Here is a 24,074-nt window from a genome sequence, read left to right as displayed (position 1 = left end):
TAACTGCCCCTTGTCAGGGCTTGGCTGAGAGACGAGGATGCCAGGACCTGCAGGGACTTTGTTCCCCTTTCTCCCTTGCCTTCCCCCAGCACCCACTGGTGCACAGCAGCCTGTTGGTCCTCTGCACCGCATATTCACAGACTCCATGGCAGGGCGTTCTGAACCCTGCATGTGAAACTCAGCAAGAGACAGAGAGTTTCTGACAAGTCCTTGGATTAATGATGGGGACAGGCAGTGGGATCAGCCTGCTCTCCTAAGACAGGCTGCCTGCCAAGTGCAGTAGCAGGGGTGTCCGAGAAGGACCTCTCTTTGTCAGGAGCTAGAGACTATCCATCCAGCTTTGCACAGTCTTGCTCTACCCAGTAGAGACTTCAACCCCAGCATGACCTGGCCACTGCCTCCCACAAGAGATCCAGGACCCCTCGGCCTCCCTCCTTGCCCAGTTCAGGGAGGGCCTTACGGGACAGACGGCTGTTGTCAGACTGGTTACTGCTCTGAGTGCTCGTGCCTGGGTCGTCCCTCTGGATTTGCTGCTCTTTGCTGGCAACAATCTCTGGTTTTGGGCGCCGGCCTGTGCAGAAGGGGGAAGGTGGCATCAGTGACAGAGACATGGCTCAGAGTTAATTTTTGCTGCGATGAGCAAAGAAAATATTCCCAGCTACAATGGCAAGGTAAGTACTCTCTGGACTCAAACAGCCCTAGGAACTAGAGCTAAAGGGGCAGGTTTAATAAACTGTTAATAGGTCCCCCTCATATTTAATTTTCTAAAACTTTTAATTGATTTTCTTGAAATGTTGCTTGATTTCTGCCTGAGAAGGTAGTAATTAGCACAGGGTGGTGGCCTGAGGGGAGATGTGAGCAAGCCTACCACCATGGGGAAGGTTGCTACAAAAGGAACGCCATTCCCTACACCTGCTGGAGACATGAAAAGCAGCCAGGGGACAGGGGGACTTTGTGTAAACGTTTGGAACACCCTTTAAGTGGTTAAGACAGCTCTGCACCAAGCAGACAGCATGGGAAGGCTTGGAGTTTCCTTTAGTGCAGGTCAAGCTTTTAAGGACAGATTAGACAAACACCCGTGGGAAACAACCCCCACAGGCCGATCCTGTCTCCAGGCAGAGGATGGATTAAATGACATCCCCACCAGACCTATTTTCTATGGTTCTGCAGGTGTCCAACTGAGATGCTGAGAGAGGAAGGGACTTAATCCAACCCAGGCAGAGGGGAAGACCTGATTTTCCCCATCCCATTTCAACCCTACCCTCCACTTTCCCTTCTGACAGAGTTGCTCTAAGCTGAGGGCAGCTGTGTTTCCAGAGCAGAAACAGCCCCTTTGTCGCTGTGCCTGTGCCTCAGGGCTGGTGTGGGATGTCTCCAAGGGGCCCTCCCCTGACTCAGAGCAAAACACCCAGGGAAAGGTTTGACCTTTACCAGTCCGGAAGGTCACCATGGCCGTCTGTCCCTCGCCGGCACAGTTGTGAGCGGCCATCTCCACCTCGTAGAGGCTCCCAGGGTCCAGCTTGGTGAGGGTCAGGCGGTGCTGCGAGGCTGGGACGTCCCTCACTGCCCAGCTGTCTGAGGCGTTGGTGACCTGCTGAGAGACCAACGCAGGCGTTGCAAAGCTGGGGGCAGGCTGGGCTTCTTGCCTGCACCAAGCTCAGAAATTTTCATGACAGGTTGTGTATCAGCCAGGGCTACCTTCCCTGCCTGGACTCCAGTTCCCTGCCTGCAAAAGAGGGAGATATTTCTGGCCTAATTTTGCAAAGCTGAAGGATTCAGGTATAAGCAGGACGAGTCACCAAGCACCAGCGTGTTTTCTTGACCCCAGAGGTTCACTCAGCCCTGTTCTGTCCACTGGTCCCCTCTGATACCGCTGCCACTCAACATGCATAAAGCCCTGGAGCAGGCGAGCCCACAAAAGGCAGCATTAGCTGGAGGCTCGAGCTGCTTTAGGAGCCAAATCTCTCCTGCAACCCAGCTGCTGAGCTGCTCATTTAGATGCTGGCCCTTTCCATGGGATGACGTACCTGGACACCAGTTTGGTCATCTGGACCTAAATAATTTGACTAATGGCTTTTTATCCAGTTTTATCCAGCCTCATCACTGGCACTTTCTGGCTGAAATGAGGAACCATAAAGTTTGAGCACAGGTTTCTGCAGGGAAGAGACCATGTATGGCCATGGCCCCCAGAAAGGCTTGGAAACACAGTTCGTTTTTCCATGATGCCCTGATGCCCCATGAGAAGGGGGAAGGAAGGTGGGACCTTCCTCCTCCTCCCCAGCTGCAAGGATAATATTTTTGCAGGCAAATAGGCAGGACACTGAAGTGACCCGGTGCCAAAAGGAGCATTAGCAATGCAGGCAACGCAACAAAACGGAAATGCCAAGACTCTGCCGTGTCATTCATCTTCTGCAAGCGTTTGACACTGACTGATTAATGCCTGCCTAGTTTTATTTTTATTCCTGAGCCCGCGGAGTTGTGAGGCCAGGGAGGGGAGCCCTAAAGACTGCTAATATCCAGGAAAGAAAAAGAGAAATTCTTAAGAAACAACAATAATGGCTGTGTGGCATCTGACTGCTTGCAGGCTGCTGAGATTTTAGGGGCAGTGTAAAAGCAGGGAAAAAGATACATCCGCAGGTATTTTCCAGAGGAGAAGCAGACCCTTGCCCAGTACAAATGTAAGCCTCCTGTCAGTAGGTTTTACTTTCCGTATAGCCATCTTCCACACAAAGAGCCATTTCTTTTGTTGCTGAATCAATTCCTTCCCTCTCCACACACATGCTTTTCCAGTCAGAGATGTCAAAACCAGATCATTATATAACTTGATCCTAAGGATCTCTGATAGAAAGACTCTTTCTAAACAAGTTTAACAGTTATTGGGACTAATTCCTTTCCACACAATCCTTAAGCATCCCAAGAAAGAGTCTCCAGCTGAGAATTTGGACTACACTGAAAACATATTACTGCAAACTGCAGTGACCCATGGTGACCTCCACTGCCCTACAGCCCCTTCCAGGTGAAGCGCTGAAAAACAAATAAAATATGGACAAACTCCAGCCTGCAAGTTAAGATTGCATGCAGAATTGGTAGTTAGATGATACACCACTGGGGGACAAATCTCTTCTTGGCAGACAACCAGAGCCAATAGTCTGGTAAGGCTTTTGGCATCTTTTGTTTTTCATTTAAGCTTGCCCTATTGTGTTCTTGTGTTGGCATCTTCTGCCTTTGTTTTAAAGGGCTCTTTAAAGAGATGGTTAGCTGAAACCCTCAGCTTAAGTTTTGTTTAGAAAGAAATCAAGGATGGGTAGGGATTATAACACCCTTCTATTCTACCATATTTTCACAAAATCAAACAATTCCAGGAAAATAGATAGATATATTCACATATAATTGAAAATGGTGCCTTGCAGTGGCTGGGAATCCAAAACATGCCAGATCTGGTATGTACTCAAACCCCAAAGCAAAACCTGCCTCTCTGCTGCAACTCCCTGCCTACTCAAAGCAAATACAAGCAGTGAACAGATAAATTCAAGTCCCCTTTTTCCGTACTTATCCCCAGCAAAAAGGGAAGAGATGCTCTACACCTCAAAAGCAGAATTTTTACCTCAACAACGCTTTGCTATTTAGAGAAACCGCTGGGCTACAGCTCTGCCAGCACCCTGCCCACGGTGCTGAGAAGCACCGCAGAGGGCAGGAGCCCTTAGGTGTGTGCCACCAGCCAAGCTCAACAGTGCACTGCCTTTCAGATTCCAGAATAAAACTGGTGGTTGAGGACCTTCCCAGAGGATTTAGTATGGTTCTGATGGCTCTCTGCCAGCTCCTCACAGTTGCTGAGCGTGGGTGCTTCAGGGCTGCTGAGCAGGGCAGGTACGTGCAGCAGAGAGAGGCTGCTAGTCTGTGTCCTGCAGCCCAAGCCTTTCAAGGCAGAGGTGTCCTCGTGGCTTGTGCCAAGACAAAAGCATTACGGAACAAGTCACTAAGCAATCTCCCCTCAGGACTTCCTACTTGTGTAAGCACACAACCGGGAATTGGAAGTGAAAGCTCTTCAGACTGGAAATACATGTGTGTGCATATGCCCTCTGCATACTTAGGCAGATGGGCACTGCTATGGACTCTTCTTGGACAACTCATCAAACCTCCTCTCGCAGCCCGTACTCATCGCACCTCAACAGGCTGAGGCTGCAGCTGAGGAGGTCCCACCAACCAGCGCCACCAGTGAGCGATGGGTGCCCCTGCCCCAACGCACCTGCTCACGAGGTGTGAAAACGTGCAGTGAGGCCACCAGCCCGCCTGTGGAACGGCGCAGAGGAAAGATGGGAGCAGGGCGAAACAGCGATACCTTGCGATGCTTCACCACATAATAGAGGATGGGGGCTCTGCTGTCAGACCGGGGTCTCCACACCAGATCGTAGCTGTCCGTCTTGGATGTCCGGGGAGAACTGAGGATGATGGGGGCCTCGGCTGGAGACACCAGCTCCCCGTTGTCCGCACACTGCGGAGACGCTGCCAGTGGGGTCGTCCCAGGTTTTGGCAGTCCAGCTTTATCCAGGGGCAGCTTTAAGGCACTGTCCCTGGAGGGTGGTGTTGAAGGCTGAGCCAAACCCAGCTGGGCATCTCGCCTAGAGTTGAGTGTAGCTCCTGAAAGACAAGGTGTCGAGGCAGGGTAAATGCCCGTCCCAGTCTGCGGTGAAGGCAGAGCTGTGAGCCCCTTGAACCTCTCAGAAGACTGGCGCTATACACCCGTTGCAGCACAGGTACCTTAGAGGCATCAGGTCCCAGGCGGTGCTGCCTGCTGTGCCGCTCAAAAAGGTGTCGGCAACAACCCCTCCTTCTCCCGCTATAAACCTAACACACCTCACTGGGGCCTCTCCGAGAACAGACCTTGGCCACATGGGGCTTCCTCCTTCTCTGAAGCCCCTCTTACTCTGGATAAGTTCAGCAGGGTCCAAGGAATCAGGTGGTACCTCTTACCCCAGGTGAATCCACCCACGTCAGTGTTTATGCTCTTGGCTCAGTGCGAGCTCAGTGGCAGAGCTGAGTAAGCCATAGGGTAAGGCACTACACTCAGATGTCCTATGCCTCTCATGTAGAGATAGCTCAAGTATGCACACATGGCACTGCACTTGGAAGTAAAACTGCTACCCTCTGTTTCTACAGGGAGATACGGAGATCCCAGTCAAAAAAGCACTCAAAGCACAAGCAAAAAGGGAGGGAAGACCAAGGCAGCTCAAACACAAGCAGGAGAGTTACACACCAACTTTCTTCTCCTGCTCCCCCTGCTCTTTGCCTGTGTGTTAGGCTCTGGGATTGCATGGTCACAAGCTTGGAGAGAGGGACTTACCCGGACGGGCTGTCCTCAGTTGCACCATGGCTTGCGCGCTGCCGACCTCGTTCTCCGCCATGCACTGGTATATGCCGTCATCCTCGGGCCCCACGCTGACCAGCCGCAGCGCCCTGCGGGAGAGCCGGAGCCGGTGGCTGGCAGAGAGGGGGACGGCGTTGCGCAGCCACATGACGGAGGGCTGGGGGTTCCCTCGCACCTCGCAGGTGAACTTGGCGCTCTGGCCCCAGGGAATGATCTGCTGGGACAGCTCCATGGTCACCTCCGGGGGCTCTGTGCGGGGAAAAAACATGGCTGCTGAGTGCCCCTTGGCAGGGAGCACGGCACGGTCATGGCTTTGCACTTTGCTCTCTGGCAAGGATGAGGGCAGAGCGATGGATCCTTACCCCACCCCCAAGATCCACTCCCTTTGTGGGGACCCACAGGGGTCTGTTTCACTGCACCTCCCCTTCAGCATCCATGTGAACCATAAGGAGAGGTGGCCCAAGGCCATCTGCCCCACTCAGACGACAGCAGCCACCTACAAATCCCATTTTTCTGAGCTGAAATACTACTCTGCAAAGATTGCACTTGTGCCAAAACAACACATTGGCACCTGGATGAAATGCGATCCAATAAAACATAGACTCAGCCTCCCTAATGCTTGTGAGAAAGGGAAGGATGCATGGTAGAAATATCTAAGGTGTAGCATCCTTTACATTTCCCAACCCATAGAGACCTTCCCTACAGAACAGAACAAGAAGCAAGACACTCTGATGTCTTCCCCATGCCAATATCAAATATGTCTAAGAAGCAGCCAGTCCTCCACTAGAAAGTGTTAGTGCAAACCCAGTCCCACAAATTACAAGAGAAGAGCTTCTGCAGAAGAAGACAGGATCCACCATCTCCAGCCCATGGTGGGAGCCAGGAAGGAGGAACTACCACCCTCAAGGAAGAATTTGTCCCGTCTCCTACAAACTGGAACCACAAGCAGGGGTTTGCATTAAATTGTGGTTTGTCTAGGGAGAGGAAGAGCATAGCAGCACTAATATTTTCCCCTGAAAGCAGTGGAGAAAGTCCAAGCCCTTCCTGAAACAAGGGCTACAGCAACACTCACCAAACACCTGCACATTGTAGAAGATAAACGCAGCTCCGGCCTCGCCAACCCCATTGTCGGCTGTACAGCTGTAGGTGCCCGAGTCCTCCTCACTTGTGGGGTCAATCAGGAGGTTGCTGAGCAGGAAGCGTGTCTTGTTGTACGCAGAGACACTGGAGCCATCTTTGGCCCAGGTGACCCGTGGCGGTGGGATCCCACTGGCCACGCACTCCAGGATGAGGCTTTGGCCCTTGGTGACAATGATGGTCTGAGCTTCGGGGGGGTAGATTATCCGGGCTGCCTCCGCTGTGGAGCCTGGTGAGGAGAGGAGGAGGAGGGAGGTGGGTGGGAAGGAAGGCGGCCAGTGGGAAAGCACCCTGTGCAGACTGCAGGTAGGAGTAATGGTAGGGCTAGCGCACTGCTCCCCTGCGCTGGGGCGGATAAACGGCAACGCAGGCCAAAAGGGACGTTCCTTAAGGGATGCGTGCACACAGCAAGCAGTCTTGCCGAAGGGCTAAGGGCCTTTGCTCGCCCATCACCAAGAACAAATCCTGAGGAGGTACAGCAATCCCAGGGTTGCACACACATACCCCAGGAGCAGACCCTGGGACCTTGTGCTGCTGGAAAGGAGTTTTCCCAGCAACTGCTAATGTCAGTTCACACAGAAAACCAACTGTGGTAGCACTGGTACGTGCTCCCAGGGCTGGAAGCACTATGGAGAAGATGTGCAGCGAAGGGAGAGCAGCTTACGTCTCACACGGAGCCTCTCGCTGGAGACCGACGTTTTCACCTCCTGTGTCACAGGGTTGTAGGCAGCACATTTATAAGTCCCCTCATCCTCTTGGCTGGCATTGACAATCTGAAGGTTCCCGGATGGCATGATAAGGTAATTGTCTACAGAGAGAGAAGAGGAGGTGGCACATGGTCACAAGATACGCTCCCACCCAGCCTCCTGGAACATATGCAGTGCCCTGAAGAAAAGGTGGACAAGTGGGAAGGGAAAACACAACACAATAACACCAACAGCACTGAAATGGCCCCTTTTGGTTCAAATATCAGGGGAAGACATGATGCAACGATGGAAGGAACAGAGCCTCAGGTGAAGCTAGCTTGTCACAGGCACATGCAGCAGATGGAGTGAAACTGCAAAATTCAGATCCAAATTTTAAAAATTTCCCCAAATTCAAAGTCGCCTTTATCCAGGCTGGCCTAGAAGAATGCTTCAGAGACACATGGAGGTGCCCAATGAAGAATGATGCTGTGCATCACCCAATTCTGCTTCCTTTCGCCTTACTGCAAGCTGGTGTTACATGTGGCTCCCCAGTCCCAGGCAGCGGGGACATTAGGGAGACCTGGCAGAGACCCTGAACTAGCCTGTGCTCAGACCGGCAGCAAAGGGACAATGAGGAGGCAACAGGCAGAGAAAGCTACTGCTGGTAGGGAAGGGTAAAACTGAGGGTCCTGGGAGGGGACCCAGCGGCACAGACCCCTGTGGCTCTCACCTCGGGAGGCCTCCAGCCACTCCTGCTTCACGCTGTAGCGGACCTGAGCCTTGGGGTGACTTTCAGGCAGGTCGCAGGCGATCACAGCTGTGTTCCCTTCATCCACCTCGATCACGTGCTGCCCGTCGAACTTGAAATCTTTGAGATCTGCAGAGAGAGCGAAGGACAGAGCATGTCAGTGGCTGGCTCAGCATCTCAGTGAACCCGGGGCTGTTTCACTGCAGTGCTGGCAGAGGACTGCTCTGTCCCCAGCAGCTAGGGAAAATGGCCTGGTTTCAGAGTTTGATTTTTTTTCTCCTCCTCTTTCCTACAAAATAGACAACTTAAGACACAGCTTCTGGAGGAACCACCTACTCCATGGCCGAGAAACTGGGTGGGAAAAATCCTGGCCTGAGAGTAAAAACTGAGCCAACTTACTGCAGCACCGAAGGGCAGCCAAAAATGGTCCTTCTGCCACCTGCTATTTCAAATGTGTCTGCTGTCCTGCTACCAAGAAGCTAACTTTGTAGTTGTAACTCAGGGAGCCCAGCCAGCTTCAAGGGTGTACAGACACCGGGTGACACAGTGGGAGAAGGTGTGTGTTCCAAGAGCTGCCCTGAGCTCCTCCAGCACCTGAGTGTCTCCACTCTGGGCGCTCTCGCTCCCATCAAATATCTCACGTCTGAAGGCTGGTTAAACACGACGCTTCGTGTGTGCCCAAGCAGTGCCCACACCCCAGTTCAAAGAACAGGGACTTGCAAGGAAAAGCAGCTCCTCCCCTGCACAGCGCAGCTGCCCCCTCCCTAAAGCAGCCGTGAAAAGAGCTCGTCCCAGCACACGCACCCCTACGAGGCTGTGATGGGGGTCACCCCCGGCAGGGCTGAGGGCAGCAGGACTGGAAGCACAGGGGCGAGGGGGGAAGGGGCGCTTGACTTTTTGTTTTCTTTTCCCTGTTTTTCAAAGCAGGAGCGGAGGACTGCAGTGAAACGCCATGGATCTGGCAGGGCAGGGAGCACGCCAGCCTGGCTCCGCCAAAATTCCCGGCGATGAAACCGGTCCCCGCTCTCCCTGGGCATGATGGCAAATCTTGCCGGGGCACTGCAAGCCCAAAGTTTGTCTCATGGTCAGCCTGTGCTGGAAGGGAAGAGGTTTTGTGCCAGGAAAAAACTCCTGCGCATGCATTTTTACAGTGCCATGCACCAGCCGAGGCGACCACTAGCGACAACTGCACATCCCGCAGTCGGTCGCAAGTCACGTTGTTGCATCAGGGCTCAAGCTGGCCCGTCTTCCCCGGGACCCAACACTAACACACGTCTCCTGAGCGGCACGCCACTAAATCCGGACGAGACCGCACTTCCTTTTCAAAACCCCACGCTAAGGCAGCGCGTCGCATCCGTCGCCACGGCACGGCATGGCCGGGTGCTGTCAACAGCTCCCTCGCCCCTCGAAACCCATCCCGGGACGTGGCGCCCGAGACCTCGGGCAGTTTGGAGAGCCAGGGGGGAAGCAGGAGGGCTGGCGGTGGGCGGACGGCAGGCAGCCTCCCTTGGCAGACCCGGCCAGCAGAAAAATGTGTTTTTGTTCTCTGGGAAATGCAGCAGCGCTCCAAGAGCAAAAGACAACTCTGGCTCCAAGCTTCTCCCACCCACAGTCATGGAAAAGTGACATGAAATTTCTCAAGCAGACTTTCTGATTAAAGCAAGATCCTTTATGGAGTTTAAATAAAAACCAGCTCTCTTGGCAAGGCAGCGAGAAAGCCTCCCCAAGCGCGGCGCGGAGGGGCTGCCGGGCGGCTGCCGGGGGAGCCAGCGTTCCAGATCTGAGGGAAGAGGAGGAGGTTGAAAAGAAAAGGGGAGGTTTTGCAATGTCATAAAAATGATTTGCAGCGAACATGCTTAATACTTCTGGAATTTCTTGGCATCGTTCAATTAAAAAAAATAATAATAAAAAGAAGGAATACGGGTGAACTTCAGAAATGTGATTAATCCTTTAAGACAAGCCGAGGAGGGGAGCCATGTTTCCACTGGGTATTAAAGCCAGATGAAGGTTAACTCTTAACTTGTGAAAAGCTGGCAGCGCCTCGTGCTCCTCCAACAACGAAAGTTACTGCTGGGGAGGGGAAGGGTGCTGGGTATTTTTTCCTCATTGCTTTTTATATTTGATCAAGGAATAAAATAGTAAGAGCCACAGAAATGGAAAGAGGTGGAGAAGAGGCAAGAGCCCAGTGTCTGCCTGACCACATCACGCATATTTCTCTGATCAACAAAATATAAACGAGCATCAGGAAAATTAATGTGCGCCTTGGTGGTCTGGATTCATCACAGCCAAATTAAGATTTCGGAGCCAAGGCATAGGCTCCAGCAATGCTGGCAGGGATCTGCTGCACACACACACACACGCACGCGCATGTGCACACACACAGAGACCCCGAAGAGGAGAAGGAGCCCGGAGGAAGAACAGACCCATAGCCCCAGCACAGCTGAGCCCACTGGGGAGCACCACACTCTCGAAGATGGAAAATGATGTCCCCATGCCAGGGCACTCCTGGGACAACCTTGGGCTGGGCAGACGTGGGGGTCCCTCACGTGCCGAGCCCCCCAGATAGCAGCTCAGCCCACCGCTCTCACAGCCGTGAGCGCTGCAGCCCCACGGCGGGGGAGCGGGACCCCCAGCTCTTCCTGCCTTCCCCCCCCCCCAGCCCAGCCGCAGGGGACAAGGGGCGAAGTTGTGGACGGAAAGGACAAAGGAAAGGGATGCTGGGGTGGCCGGGGGAGCAAGAACTGGGCACTGCTGGAGAAGTGGAGTGAAATCAGCAGGGGAGAGGGGAAAAACACGAGGTGGGCACCGGGACAAACTCTTTTCCAATACGCAAGTGTACGAGCTTCCTGCCAAACTACTCCCCTAAATTCCTGCTCCCCCACAGCGAACAAGACTGTTTTATTTGCCAGTGGGTTTTGGCCACGGGCAGTCTCAACTGCCCTGCTCCCTGCTGGTACAGGCGCATCCAGCCGTCCATTAACACCAATGGGTCGGCCAGAGCTGGTGAGGGGCAGCGGCGGGCACCCCCAGCCCCCTCCACGTGTGGGATGAGCCCCCCCGTCACACATCCCGCTGCACTTGGCCCCCAGCACAGCAAAACGCAGAGTGGAGCGCCGGACTGGGACACCCAGCTTCATCCTGGGGGCTTCAGATGAGCCACCCCTGAGACGTGGGGGCCACACGTGCCTCCCCCCAGCAGGCAGTGCAGTGCGGGGAAGGGTGGAGGAGAGGGTCAGCACCGGGGGGGGGGAAATGCAGCACTCGCCCCTTCGGCTGCCTGGTTGGCAGCAGCCACGCTCCACGTCTAACATGCAATTTGCACCCCGAGCCTAACTCCTGCTGCAGCTGGGAGAAACCACATCCCCTCACCGCTGGCTGGGTTTTCCTTTTCATATGACGGCGCCCAGCGTGCCAGCCCATGTCCTTGTCCTTAAAAGACACACTTAATCACAGGGGAGCAGCAAGCCTTCATCCACCAGCCACCGGCCGGGAGGTGCTGCGGACAGACAGACAGACAGCACTGCCAATCCTAGCCGTGCTGGGATAACAGGGCTTATTTTTTTCCTCTTTTTTTTTTCTTTTTTCTTTTTTTGTTTAGAAGGGAGCGCAACCAAAGGCCACTGCTTGTGTCCATCTGTGCCCTGCTCCGAGGCGTGATGGGGCGAGCCGGGGCGCGGGGAGGGTCAGCCCTGCGGCTAGCTGCGCCACTGTCATCGGGGAGGGAAACCAGCTGAATCCCAGGGCCGGGGGCCAAGCAACAAGGCAGGCGAGACAGACAAGATTAAATGAATGGGAGACCGTAAATAACGTCGTAGAAGAAGCAGTAGTAAATAAAATGCCGGCCCTCCAGGTGAGAGTCCTGCCTGCTGTAGGGAAGGGTAAGAGAGGGACCCCAAGAAGGGGAACGGGCAGGGACTGGGGTCCCTCACAGCCTAGGGGCAGGCACCTTCTTCCACTAATCCCTCTTCGGCTGTCAGAGCAGCCTGGGGTTACGGCTCTCACCCTCCATCTGTCCGTCCGGCACCACGGCAGCCCGGGCACCGGCACCACCAGCCCCCTCCCAGGGCAGCCCCCCAGCTTCCCGCCTGCTCACAGACCCCCGAGCGCATCCCTCCCACTCGCCATGCCCCAGCCCCACTCCCCCACATCTCCCCCGGCCCACCTCACAGCCCTCGCGCCACAGCTCCGCCGGCTCGCCAAACACCACCTGTGTTTTCCTTCTCCCCCCTCCTCACGCCACCTCTGCCCCCGGGGCCAGAGCCCCCCGTGCCTGCTCAGCAAATGCTTTTCCAACACGCAGCCGCCTCCTTCCCTCCTTCCCTCCCGCCATCGCCTCCGGGGAGCCATCCGAGGAGAGGCCAGGGTGGAGGAAAATGAATGAGGCTGTCTTCGGAAAGCAGCTGCAAATTCCTGGGGGATGCCCGGCCTGACCCGGAGCAGGGTCACTGCCCACGAGGGCTGCGTGCCGAGGCCCGACGGTGCTGATGGAGGGCCGTGGGGCAACGAGCCTCCCCTATCCCACAGCATCCCCAGGACACGGGCACCCTGCACTCCTCTTGTCCTGGACCACAGGGGATACGCTGGAACAGGTGGAGTTGCTTTGCTGCACCCCTCATCTATTTTTTTGTTGTTTTGTTTTTAAATGTCATGTCTAGGTCAGGCTTGCTGCTGTGCTTACTGCACTGATTTTCCACGCACGCAGCTGAATGCTGGTTGTTGCACAGCTTTCACCACCTCTGCCTGCCAGCTTTGTTCTAGCCCTGCACTTCAGCTGCCCTGGGAGCCACACCAATGGCTCTCGACCTTCCAAGCCTTTTCCTGTCGCAGGACCAGCCCACAGCCCTGTGTTAGTGTCCCTGGTGGATTTATCTGGCCCCACCAGAGCCTGCTGCAGCTGTACCTTCTTCATATAGCATCTCCACCCAGGAGAGGGACTGGAACAGGGCTTCTGGTGTGATGGCAACTTTGCTACCTGGAAGCAGGCACAGAAAATACCTTTCTCTTCCTTGCAGCTCTCAGCCAGGCCAAAGGGCTGCCTCCGGGCCACGCAGGACTGATCTTGCACAGCACAGCCAGGCCGGCAGCGATCGGGAGGTATCTATCTGCACCAACGTGTCATAGGCTGCCAAGACTGAGTGTGGGATCACGGAGCACCAGGTCAGCTCTAACTGGACTCAAAAGTGCCCAAGTAATGCCTGAAGTGCTGCTCCTTTTGTTACTTTAAGAAGTCTTCCCCTTCCTGCAAATCCCTCTGCCTCTCGGCTATACAATAGCTATTTTATCTCTGCTGGAGTAATTAAATGCTAGTTTCAACCAGCCCTCTGAGCCAGGGAGAGCAGAAATGGACTCGGCATCGCTGTGCCACAGACAGGAGATGGAGGTATCGGTCCCAAGGCTATGCTGTGGCTGCCAGCACGGCAGCGATGGTTATCTGCCTGCTGACTGTCAGCAAAGCACAAGGAGACCCTGAGGCACCAGGCAGGCACAGCATGGGGCACTTGAGGGTGTTTCCTCCACAGAAGGCGGAGAGAAAGGAGTGGAAATAGCCTAAAAGTTGGCCAGATGATGTTACCGACACCCCTCAAAACCTAGCAAGACGCTTTTTCCAATGACTCCAGGTCCTCTTCCAAAATAAACCTAAACCTTGAAAATATTTCCACACCCCCCTCTGCTGCTTTCATTCATGTTCTAGTTTCACTCTCCCCCTGGCCCCTCAAAGTAACTTTTGGATGCTGCTAAGACTTTCAGAGGGTTTTCTTTCAGCCCAGCAGGTGATCTGGAAGAGATGTATCAACTGCAACGCGACCTGCCAGGGGGTTCCCTCTCCACCCCCAGGACCATGGTCCCCACTGAACCAGCTCAGAGCAAGGCCCTGTAGAGGAGGTCTGGAGCAGGACTGAGAGCCCGTGGCACAGCTGCTACCGTAGCTTTCAAACTCAGTCCCACCACAAATCGGTGCCCCCTGTTATTTCAGATCACTGCAAAGCCACTGTTGCAAGCAGCCTCCAGCTCACCAACATGAAACTGGTTATTCGAACCCCTCCAGAAGGTTTCCCTCCTACACCTTCAGCCCCACGTCTTTCCTGGGCTGCCCTCTCTCTCTCTTCACGCATTGACTGCCAAGTCTTTCCCACCTGGGGGTTCCCTATCGCCAAAGCTATCCGGGTGCGTGGGACATGGCCTCTGCCATCCCCAGCTCCCCTCAAGGACAAGGGACCTATGCAGCGCAGCACAAGGGTGCTCCACAATGGATTAGTTGCTTGTTCGTCCAACATCTGGCTCCAGTTTTGCGAGCTCCACTGAATGGTGCTCCTGACCTCCCCTCAGTGGTAGTGCCTTTGCCATGGCAGGGACCGCAGCAATGGGTGAGTCCCCCTCTTTTTCACCCGCATCCCCAGTTACAATCGGGTAACTGAAGGTGAGTTGGCTCCTAGAAAGGGCTGATGGACTGCTTCGGTTGTGGCTTTGATTTGTCCTGAGGGAACTTCTGGTGCTCTGAGATCTGTCTCCTGTCCACCACTGATGCTAGACCAAAGCAGACAGATAGGTCAAACAGCCATGCTTTGTCCCAGGAGACAGAGCTGGTAGTGGTGGGTTGGGGTGAAGGGAAAAAAACAAAAGGGGATCAGCCTAAGAGGGAACCAATCAGACTGAGGAGCTCTGCACACCCTGCTCTCCTAAATGCAAACCATGCCCTTGGTAATCCCATCCACCTCTCCCCTCCTCTCCTTCCCTCTATCAGGCCACCAGCACACACAGCCCCCTTTCTGCTCTGGAATGTGTTCTCCGAAACTTAATCTCAGCATGGGGCTCAGGCCAAATCCCCCGACAGATTCGGCCCCGTGACAACCCCCTCCCACCCCGCTTCAGAGCTCAGCAACTCTCCCCTCGCTTTCCCTCACCTCCTCCTCCCACCCAGCCTGGCCTAAACATTTCACTCCTGATTAATGTATCAGTGACAAGCCAATAGCTCTTGGCTTCAGAGCAAAGCCAGCCCCCACGCTGCACAAACATCTTCACTTCTTCATTTTCTTAAGACTTAGCCCCAAACTCCCCCTTGCTGGAAAGATGAAGCCCCTTCCACGCCCAGGGGCTGTCACTGCCAGGGGATGGCGGTCTCCTCAGCACGCATTTGCTCCACCAAAAACTGCACAGGTCTCTGAGAAGATCAGAATCTCCATTGCCTAAACAAGGACGGTCCACACTGAGCCCCCCCACCATCTCCAAGCAGGCCTGCGTTGCCCTTTCTCAGATGCATCCAAATACAGCACTTTCTCACATTTGAGCATAACATCTGGCCAAAACTAGGTGCCTGAAAGAAGTTCCCCACTCTAAGACATCCCCTCCCATGCACACACGTCTCCTTGGTCTGTCATGAATGCCAGAGGGCAGCAGTGAGGAGTATGTAAGCTCAGAGCAAAGTCCCTCACTCAGAGCTTTAGCTCAGAAAAAAGGTGGCTCTTTGCTGCCATGCCACTGCAACCTTACAGGAAGAGGACAAAGCCCTGGAAAGGGGGAGCATGCCCCCCCCAGGGACCACAGCAGTGGTAATGAATACAGCCTCCTGCCCTTTAAAGACAAAAACCTCGTTATGAGTGCTTTTAGATACTCTGCTCTCCTGCACCCGTCTCCTGTTGACTTCTGCACCTGCCTTATCAAACGAGGACAGCACGGTCTCTGCCTTCAAGATCTCCATGCAACCATTCTCCCACCATCCCTCCCCCTCACCTTCCCTTTTGGCAAGGGATCTTCCCAATAGCACACAGAGGACCGCCAGCCACTCAATGCAGGTGCTCAGGAGCACCCCCTCACCACAACCAGACTAACCTTTCCTTAGTGTGAGTGTGGGGGCTCGTACTTTGGCTATGATGAACCCAGGGGCAATACAAAAAAGTGCAGGTCCCATCATAGCACAAGCAGAGCAAAGGACTTCACTTTCTGTGGGTCAGGAAGGCAGTAAAACTTAGCACACACTGACCCAGCGCTGGCAACAGCCCTGCAGCAGCCTAGGCAGCAGTTTGGCCATCAGCACCAGCAGGTACTTTTTGGTAACCAAAATCAAGAAGTCAGCAACCAGATGAGGCAACATGACAGTCAGGAAACCAACCGTGCACACAAACCCCATCACTCGGGTACTCCCTGCCCTTTGTGGTCTTGCAAGAACTGTCACTGCAGGACAGGTCTGCAGCCTACCACACAGGACTTGCTTGGGTCATGGCTGGGCCTCAACATGACAGCCAGTCCATGATCAAAAATACTACAAAACAGCCTAAGCCAAAGGAGCCCTCCCTTGATGCCAGCACGAACAAGTGAGCATGGATGAGCCTCTCGAGATGCGTGAGTGATGGCCCAAGCAATGCAGGGGATGACAGAGGACTAAAGCTACTCACTAGCTAACGTGACCACTGCAGGGACACTGGCAATGACTCCTTCGGGCACACGGGCTATGCACTGGTATCGCCCCACGGTGTGGTTGTTGAGAGCCGAGATGACAAGTTTCCCTCGCTCGATGTGGATACCCAGCACCTCGTCCGATCCAGCTAGCTCCTTCCCGTTCAGTCTCCACGTGAGGTTCACTCGGGGGGGGTCCACCACACACCCCAGGCTGACTGGGCCCCCGAGCTTTTGGACAATGGAGGCAGGTTGCACTGTGACCTGCAGAGATTCACCTGCACAGAGGGAAAAAAAATGGGAATAAGAAAGCTCTGCGAGACTCAGCAAAAGAAAGGACAGAGGAAAAAACTGCAGTGCTGGTACATTTTGCATTCCCCATTGCTTCCGCTTGTGCTGCACCTTCCCCTTAGCTCCCCACACACCCACCCTCGTGCTTGGAGATACACACCAGCCCCATTTCTTCTTGGCACCACTAGAGAGAGATGTCCAACTCCGACTATATCGCCTTCTCCTCTGGAGGAGTGTTTGAACCTAGACCTGTGGTCAAGGCTACTGAGGAAGCAGCAGAGAGAGGAAACCACTTTGTGCTTGAGGCATGGCTATGCTAAACAGCATCAAGGCAAAACAAAGAAAATGGAACAAATGGGTAAGAACAGAAACTCACTCAGTTTGGCAAAACAGCTAGCAGCTGCGAGGATGAGGCAATGGATGGGGGACATGGGTCTCTTCTTTCCACGTGTCATTGCCATCCCATGCGGTGTGTCCTGGGGCGCCCAGGGAAGGGTCCCATAAGCTGCCTCAGGGGATGCAGTGGATGTGCGGCAGCAGATTCCTGCGAATGACAAGAGACACGACGGATGAAACCCTCCAACTTGCCTCTGCATTCCAGCCCTGCCTGGTTTCTCTACCAACATCCCTGAACTGCCAGGGATTCACCAAGCCAGTGGCCCGAGGAGGCTACAGACACTGATGCAAGCCCTTCTCTTCTCCAGCCTCTCCCCCAAGCATGGTTGTGAGTCTCCCAAGACATCCCGTCCTCAGCTCTCAGTACCAATCTACATGTGTGCACACAGACACATACTCCCCTTCCCTGTTTCAGCCTTGGTGCAGTGAATGCCTGTACTGTGCCAGCAATGCACACCAGGCAATTTTCAGGAGCAAAACACAAACATTTCCAACAAAGTGTCACTGGAGATATTCGCTAAGCATTGCTGCCACTTCTTGGCTGTGTCTGGAATATATTCTAACTGGAACACAAAAGTCAGTGAGTAGTACAAGTCCTAAGCTACATGAAGGCAGAGGTGATCCCACAGTTTCAGTCTCTTCCTGAGACACTGGCCATGTTGCCACTGGGCATACCTATGATTCAATCCAGATGGGAGTCCTTAGGAGATGTAAAAGTTTTTCAGGGCAACTGTTCTGAAGTAAAGGGGACACTTTTTCAGGAGAAAAGAAATGCCCAGTTCTAAATTTGTTTCAATTCAGTGCAGTGACCTGAGGGCAGATTATACTCATTTGGCATAATGCACCTTTATTCTAAACTAAGAGACCCAATCTATGGAAAAATTTCAGATTAACTGTTCTGCATTAAACACACTACCTATTTTGAGTTGAATTACCCCGTCTGGACAAACCACCAGGTTCATATTCAAAAAGCATCAACAATCTCCCAAAAACTTGAAGCCCAAGGCCACCCATCACAACCCAGGTTGCTGTGAAGAGCTGCACACTGCAGCAGCTGTTTTGCAGAGACTGTCACAAACAGATGCTAAAGCAGACAAGCCAGGTCAGGGGGATTAAAGATCTAAGTGGCTGCCCCAAGAGACACCTCCGATATCAGACTGAGTTCAGCTTCAACCACGGGCAAAGGGCTGAAGTCAAGAAGAGACTTCCCTTTACGGACATTGTAACGCAGCTACGGGATTTTGAGCTCCCTCCAGCTGCAGCATTAAGATGACCTGCGACTCTGAACAGCTTTTCAGAATTGCTCCTGTGGTGTGCCTACATTGGCAGGGGAGAAACCCAAGACCAAACCAGGCATGGCAGCCAGCCCAAACAGCACTTATATTGCCTGCTCCCCCTGCACATACACAAGAAGCTTATTAGCTGCAACCACCATCCTCAAGAGCACCTGGACTCTGCAGAGCAATATTTCTTACTTACACCATGGTCACTGCTCAAGGCATCACCTGTTCGAGCATGTCCTTTCCATAACCATCTCAGTCAAAAAGAGGGAATGAGTCCCTCCAAGCATAACCTCCAAAATTAAACCTCTTAACTCCTGAAGTAAGGACTGCCACAGACTCCCCATGAGATGCTCGGTGAGTTGTTCAAGGCAAGGCTGATTACTGCTAGCAAGAAACCACAGCACTTGGGGAAATCTCACCAAGCTACTCTCAGATGACTTTGCTTGGCCTCTGGTGACAGTAGAAGTGCAAGAGCACAGTACAGGGCAATGTCCATGGCCAGCCATGCCGAGGTCCACATTGTGACAGCAAGAATACAGCTAGCTAGCTTGCATGCATCTCTGCAAATCGGGCTGTCCTTCTGACAGCCTCACAAACTGTCCCCTTTCCTCTCACCACACCCCAGAGCACTGCTTGGGGAAGAAGTCATGGACATTCATATAAAGTCACGAAGAGATAAGAAAAAGAAAAGCCTCCTCTGAGCTGACGATTTCAAAAGGAAGCAACACCCAGGAAAGCAACCTGCAGCTAGAGCTTTGCAAACGCCACAGAAGAGCATCTTTACGTGGCACTTTGCAGGCCGATGTCAGCTCACTCAGCTGGCCTGCCGAGCAGGCTCAAGGCAAGGCAGCTCTTTCCTGGGAGCCAGGCAGTCACGGTCAGTGTGACCCTGAGGCCAAGATGACGAGCCCTGCTGAGTGGCAGGGTAAATTAGGTCAAGCTCGGCATGGCCCGACGTGGCTTCCAGGCAGCAGGAGCATGGACAGAGCTCTGTCGTTGGGCATCAGGCTGGGCATACTCTGAAGGCAACCAGAAAGATCAGCTAGACTCACACTCTAGCTACTGCAGCACTCAGCCCCGTTACACGTGAAAATCCTCTGTGGGTAACCTCCAGCACCAAAGTGACAAGACAGCAACTTCCCCCCCACGCACCTCATCCTTTCCGGTATTCACCCACCGAATCTGAGGAGAGAAGAAAGTCTCAACGATTTGTCTTTGAAGAGTTTCCTCCATCAACCAGCACACACTGTTGTACGAGATCCTTTAGCTATTAACTTGGAGACCATCTGAGTTACTCAAGTTCATTTCTCCACGCAAGACAGCACCCAAAACACCCTTCATTATGCCACAGCCATCTTGGGCAAACCACCACTGACCACAGCTGTAAAAGCACCCGAGGTCTGTCTGTACCAAAACATGCACTGTTGACACTATTGCTGATGTGCAAGTTGATGTGCCACTAATTACGCTCATCTGGAAAAGATGTTCCAAGTTAGTTTAGGCTTAAAAACACCTCACACCATAAGGTTTGCTGGAGGTAGAAAGCCTTCCACCAACGTAGAAGAAACATTTTGGGGTAGGACTTAATGCCTCTTGGTCCTCAGTGCTGGAAGCCTACACAGCAAAGCTGACTCATCCCCCCTATCTGGATGGGCTTGGCAGCAGGATGGAAAAACATTGGACAGAGTTGCTCCTTGGAGCCCATGCTGGGGGAGGGGGTAGGCAAAGATGTTCCCATCCAGACCTCCCTGCAGCTCTGCGTCGCGCAGAGCCTCTGGCCAGAATGGCAAAGCCAAAGGCGCAGAAACGTGTAACGGACCCTTCGAGAGCTAGGACCACCCAGGCACATCGATGCAACGACTAAACTGGCTGCCCCCAGGTCTGTAAAAAGATGAAGGGCAATAGGTGGGGAGAAAAAAGGGGAGATCAAAAAATTTGGCCGCGGCACTGGGCAGATTGAACGGTATTGAGCAGAGACTGAGGAGAGAAGGTGTGTTGCAACAAGTGCATGGTACCTCCCCAAACCTCCAGGCAGAATATGAGCTCTAAATAGGGACATGTGGCCATTTCTTTCACAGCTGAGTGAAGTACAAAAAGTAAATGGCCAGCATAAAAATAATGAGGAAAATGAATGAAAACATCAATTCCAAAAGAACTATTAGGATCCAGGGCCAGATTTCGAAATTCTCAGCTTCCACAATTGAAGCCAGATTTTCAAAAGCATTCAGTTCTTGACATGCTGAGCTCTCCTGAATAGGCAACCAACTTATTTCGATGCCTAAATGGGAGCTGACCTCTTTTGAAAATGCTGCCCTTAAGCAGCCTCCAGTAGTGCAAAGCGAGGAACTTTATTAATCAGGCAGCTTTCGATCTGCCCGGTGTCCCTGCGAGCACTGTCAGAGTGGGCTGCAGTGGGAGAGGCAGCAGAGGTGGGGAGCGGAGGAGGCTCCAGGTGCTCCGGTTGCCTTCCCAGAGGCAGTGGTCCCGGGCAGGGGGCTGCGCCGGGAGCTGCAGGGCTGCTGCGTGACAGCGTCCCACTCTGCTGCCTCCTCTCCCCAAGGCAGGTATGCTACGAGATACCCCTGGTTGCCAATACTTCTGCAGCCACCGACACCACCAGCCTCGACAGCTCCTGCTTAATTGCTACCTGGGAAAAGAAAGAGTTAAAGTAATTTAAAGAGGTCCAAGGGGGGAGGGAAAACAAAAATTGTTTGTTTATTTATTTTTAATTCTTTCCTGCCAGGTTAAAATAACAATTTCCTGTCTAAGTCCCTTTCAGACAGCCCAGTAAATCAAAGGAGGGGCCATTAGGAGAACAAAATTAATGAGAGCTTCATCAGATATGGAGGGGTGGTGGGGGTGTAAAATCTGTCGGCTTGGCTTCCCACCACACACCTAAGCCCACCGAGGCCCCTGCGTGCAGCCCCAGCTGTGCCGCGGCAATGGAGGGCACTGCAAAGGGAGCGGAGCAAGAAAGAAAAACCAGAGGTGAAGATATAAAAGAGAAGAAAGGCGCGCGTGTGTGCGGGGGTGGTGATAAAGCTCGAAAGGAAAAAGGGATCTGAATTAAGCGCAGGCAGCAGGAGAGGTGTTTGCTGATTAGAAACTGAAGGTTTTACTGAGGAAATGCTGCTCACAGCCCCAAGCCCCCTCCTGCTTAACAAGGGCCGGCCACAGCCCTTGTTACTGCCACGCTGTCTCTAATTTACAAGGCTCCCAAATAGGAACCAGCCTCTGCCCCGGCTCCGGGGCAGCATCCCTGCACCACACACCCCAGCTCCGCAGGCAGGCGGGGGGGAAACGCAGAGGCGGATTGGGAGACGGGGAAAACTCACCCATGCACATGAGGGCGGTTTGGGGTTGTGTCAGGCGGCCGGATCCTGAGCACCTCTTCACGCAGGGGAGGAATGGCAGGAAAGCGAAGGGGCTGCTTTGCACTAAGGCAAAAGCTGCAGCAACTCAGGTCCGGCTACCAGCTGGGCACACCCTGGGTGACTCCGGAGAATTCACTGCAACTGGTCTCCATTTCCAACAGGTCAAGTAGGGACAATGATACTCCCAGTTCTCTGCTTTATACATTGAGACTTAAGCTCTTGAGAAAAAGCAATGTCTTATGCAGTACAGTGTGCCAGTTTTACTTGTAATCATTAGTTTTTAATAAAAGACAGTGTTCTTTTTGTTGTTCCATAGAGCTTAAAGCACTGAAGAAGAAAATGTAGAAGAGAAAAGAGCCACAGTACCCCTTTGCGTTACAAATGAGGGAACCTGAGGGCTAGAAGAGGAAGCCAACCTGGCCCAAGGCTATACAGCAAAGCAGTGGCAGGGCTGGAAGTCAAAAGCTCTCTGACTGGGACCTCCATCCCATCAGCCAAGTTGTTCTTGGATCCCAAATCTTTTGCAACCTGTCTGAAAAAAGCCACCATACAACTGTATAATCCTTTAGCTGAAAAAATACTCTCCAGGTAAACACACCTGAGAAGGTCAGCTGCAAAGTCCCCACATGATTCCTGGGCATGGAAGGCAACATCAGCACCCCTGACTGTTTCTCCCCAAACCATCAAACAGTAACATCCCAGAGGGCAAAATTAACCTCTACCAGCCCCCATCCCCACTCCAAAGTACTAATTTCACACTGTTAAGTTATACACACTGCCTCTGAAAGGGTTTGGAAAAGGAGAGGTTTGCAGCAGGAGAGACGCTCCCCCTCCCATGTAAGAGCATGGGCATCCAACAGGGATGAGGGTTCCCATGCTGTAGGGAGAGGCAGGATCCCAAATGGGAAGCGGGTGGTGTCAGGAGGGAGCAGAGAGAGGCAGCATCCAACTTTACACCACCACGTTTAAAGTCAAGGAGGTAGCACAGTGTATGTGCAAACAGGGATAAAAGCTTGCCTGCTTCCCTCTGTAGCGCTGAAAGCTCCTGACTTCAGAGTGCATTAGCTCTGTTAACATAGCCCTTGATTAACTGTGTGAGGAGTTCCCCCCCTCCCTTTTTTAAAGTGATTAGGCAAAAAAGACTCTCTTATAGGCTACTTGTGAGCTCAGCAAGTCCATCAAGAAGCTACAACAGAGAAAGCCTGGGATAAATTCACGCTTATAGTTGGGAGAAGGAAAATATCCAGAGCAAAACCTGGCATGGCACCACCACCATGCAGATGAGCAAGTTCGCCTGCAAACTACAAATTGCGCTTGGGCGCTGGGTGACCCTAAAAAAAGAACCACAGATTTTCTCCAAGCAAGTCCTGAGCAATTCAGTGGCAATAGACACCTCTCTAAAAAATAAACTAAACTTGCAGGTAGGACAGCTCTTTTCCCTTGAACAGGGAAACACATGAACAGCAACTGCTCACGCAAACCAAACCACCAACGAACCAAACTAAACACACAGTGATCTTTGCGACTTTTTTCGTCTTCCTCAAGACAAAGCTACTGCCCTGGCCAGCTCCTTTCCACAACAGCCTGTGGTATCACCGGGGGGGACTGGGCGTGCTGCCTTTGAACTAGCAACAGGATGCAAAGCCTTCTCATCGCCCGTCTGACTTTTGCTCGCACCCCTGAAGACCCAACACCTGCAGTTTCTGGCACCTCTCCACCCAACGGTTCCTCTGAAACGCGCGCCACTTTCCAGCGGGCATTGATCAGGCCGACTTCGCTGAGCCCCAGTGAACCCCTTCACGTTGGCGTTTCCTCAGCCGGGAAGCGTGAGGCCGCTCGAAGAACGAAATGCCACCTTCGTGCTGGCCACGGGCTCCCCGGTGTCACCACGGCGGTGGCACCGCAGCGAGCATGGCTTGCCTTGGCTGATGCCTGCGGCACGGTGGTCCCAGGCAGGCCAGGGATGCGAGGATGGCCTTTCCCCATGGGATACGCCTCCCTTTTTCTGCAGCTATCGGGAGAGGAGCCCCGTGCTAAAACAGAGTATACATGCCGGCTCTCGCTGCCCCTGGGCGCGCCCCGAAAACAGCTCCAGCCCTTGAAAAGACAAGGCTAAAGAGTAAGAAAGAAAGAAAACCCGCGTCCTTTCTTCAATATCGTGCTCCCCCCATGCCCTAGACACTTAATTTCCCTCCTTCCTCCCCCCCCCCCCCGGCTTCCCCCTCCATTCTGAGTAAATTCAATTTGACAACCCTGCTAATTGGATAAACGCTGCTCCCTACGCTCCTTTAAGGCTGCCCGCTTTTCTCTCCTTGTTTTTGGAGGGCGATTGTGGCTGTTCTTTAACATGAATTCCATCTGCTTTATTTCTCCTCTGCCCATTCAAGACCCCTCCTGAATATG

At 53.2% G+C, this 24,074-nt stretch overlaps 1 protein-coding gene across 6 annotated transcripts in view; it reads right to left on the bottom strand.

Annotated features, from left to right (window-relative positions):
* The window catches only part of BOC (BOC cell adhesion associated, oncogene regulated), a 46,671-nt gene that overhangs the window by 9,109 nt on the left and 13,488 nt on the right, over positions 1-24,074 (bottom strand). The window contains exons 1-10 of one of the 6 annotated variants that reach the window (XM_075034341.1): positions 21,633-21,684; positions 16,995-17,162; positions 16,327-16,605; positions 7,919-8,065; positions 7,167-7,310; positions 6,438-6,731; positions 5,342-5,614; positions 4,247-4,638; positions 1,426-1,591; positions 461-571 (exon numbers count right to left, since the gene is read on the bottom strand). In XM_075034341.1, the coding sequence (XP_074890442.1) occupies positions 461-571; positions 1,426-1,591; positions 4,247-4,638; positions 5,342-5,614; positions 6,438-6,731; positions 7,167-7,310; positions 7,919-8,065; positions 16,327-16,605; positions 16,995-17,162; positions 21,633-21,642 (1,984 nt within the window). In that variant the 5' untranslated portion in view covers positions 21,643-21,684. Of the gene's footprint in view, positions 1-460; positions 572-1,425; positions 1,595-4,246; positions 4,639-5,341; positions 5,615-6,437; positions 6,732-7,166; positions 7,311-7,918; positions 8,066-16,326; positions 16,606-16,994; positions 17,163-21,632; positions 21,685-24,074 lie in introns of those variants that run through there. The other 5 variants (XM_075034340.1, XM_075034342.1, XM_075034344.1 and 2 more) reach the window with 5 other exon arrangements.

The sequence above is a fragment of the Buteo buteo genome, chromosome 8 (genome assembly GCF_964188355.1).
Source record: "Buteo buteo chromosome 8, bButBut1.hap1.1, whole genome shotgun sequence".
NCBI classification, from domain to species: domain Eukaryota; kingdom Metazoa; phylum Chordata; class Aves; order Accipitriformes; family Accipitridae; genus Buteo; species Buteo buteo.
This window is presented reverse-complemented; position numbering and strand designations above follow the sequence as displayed.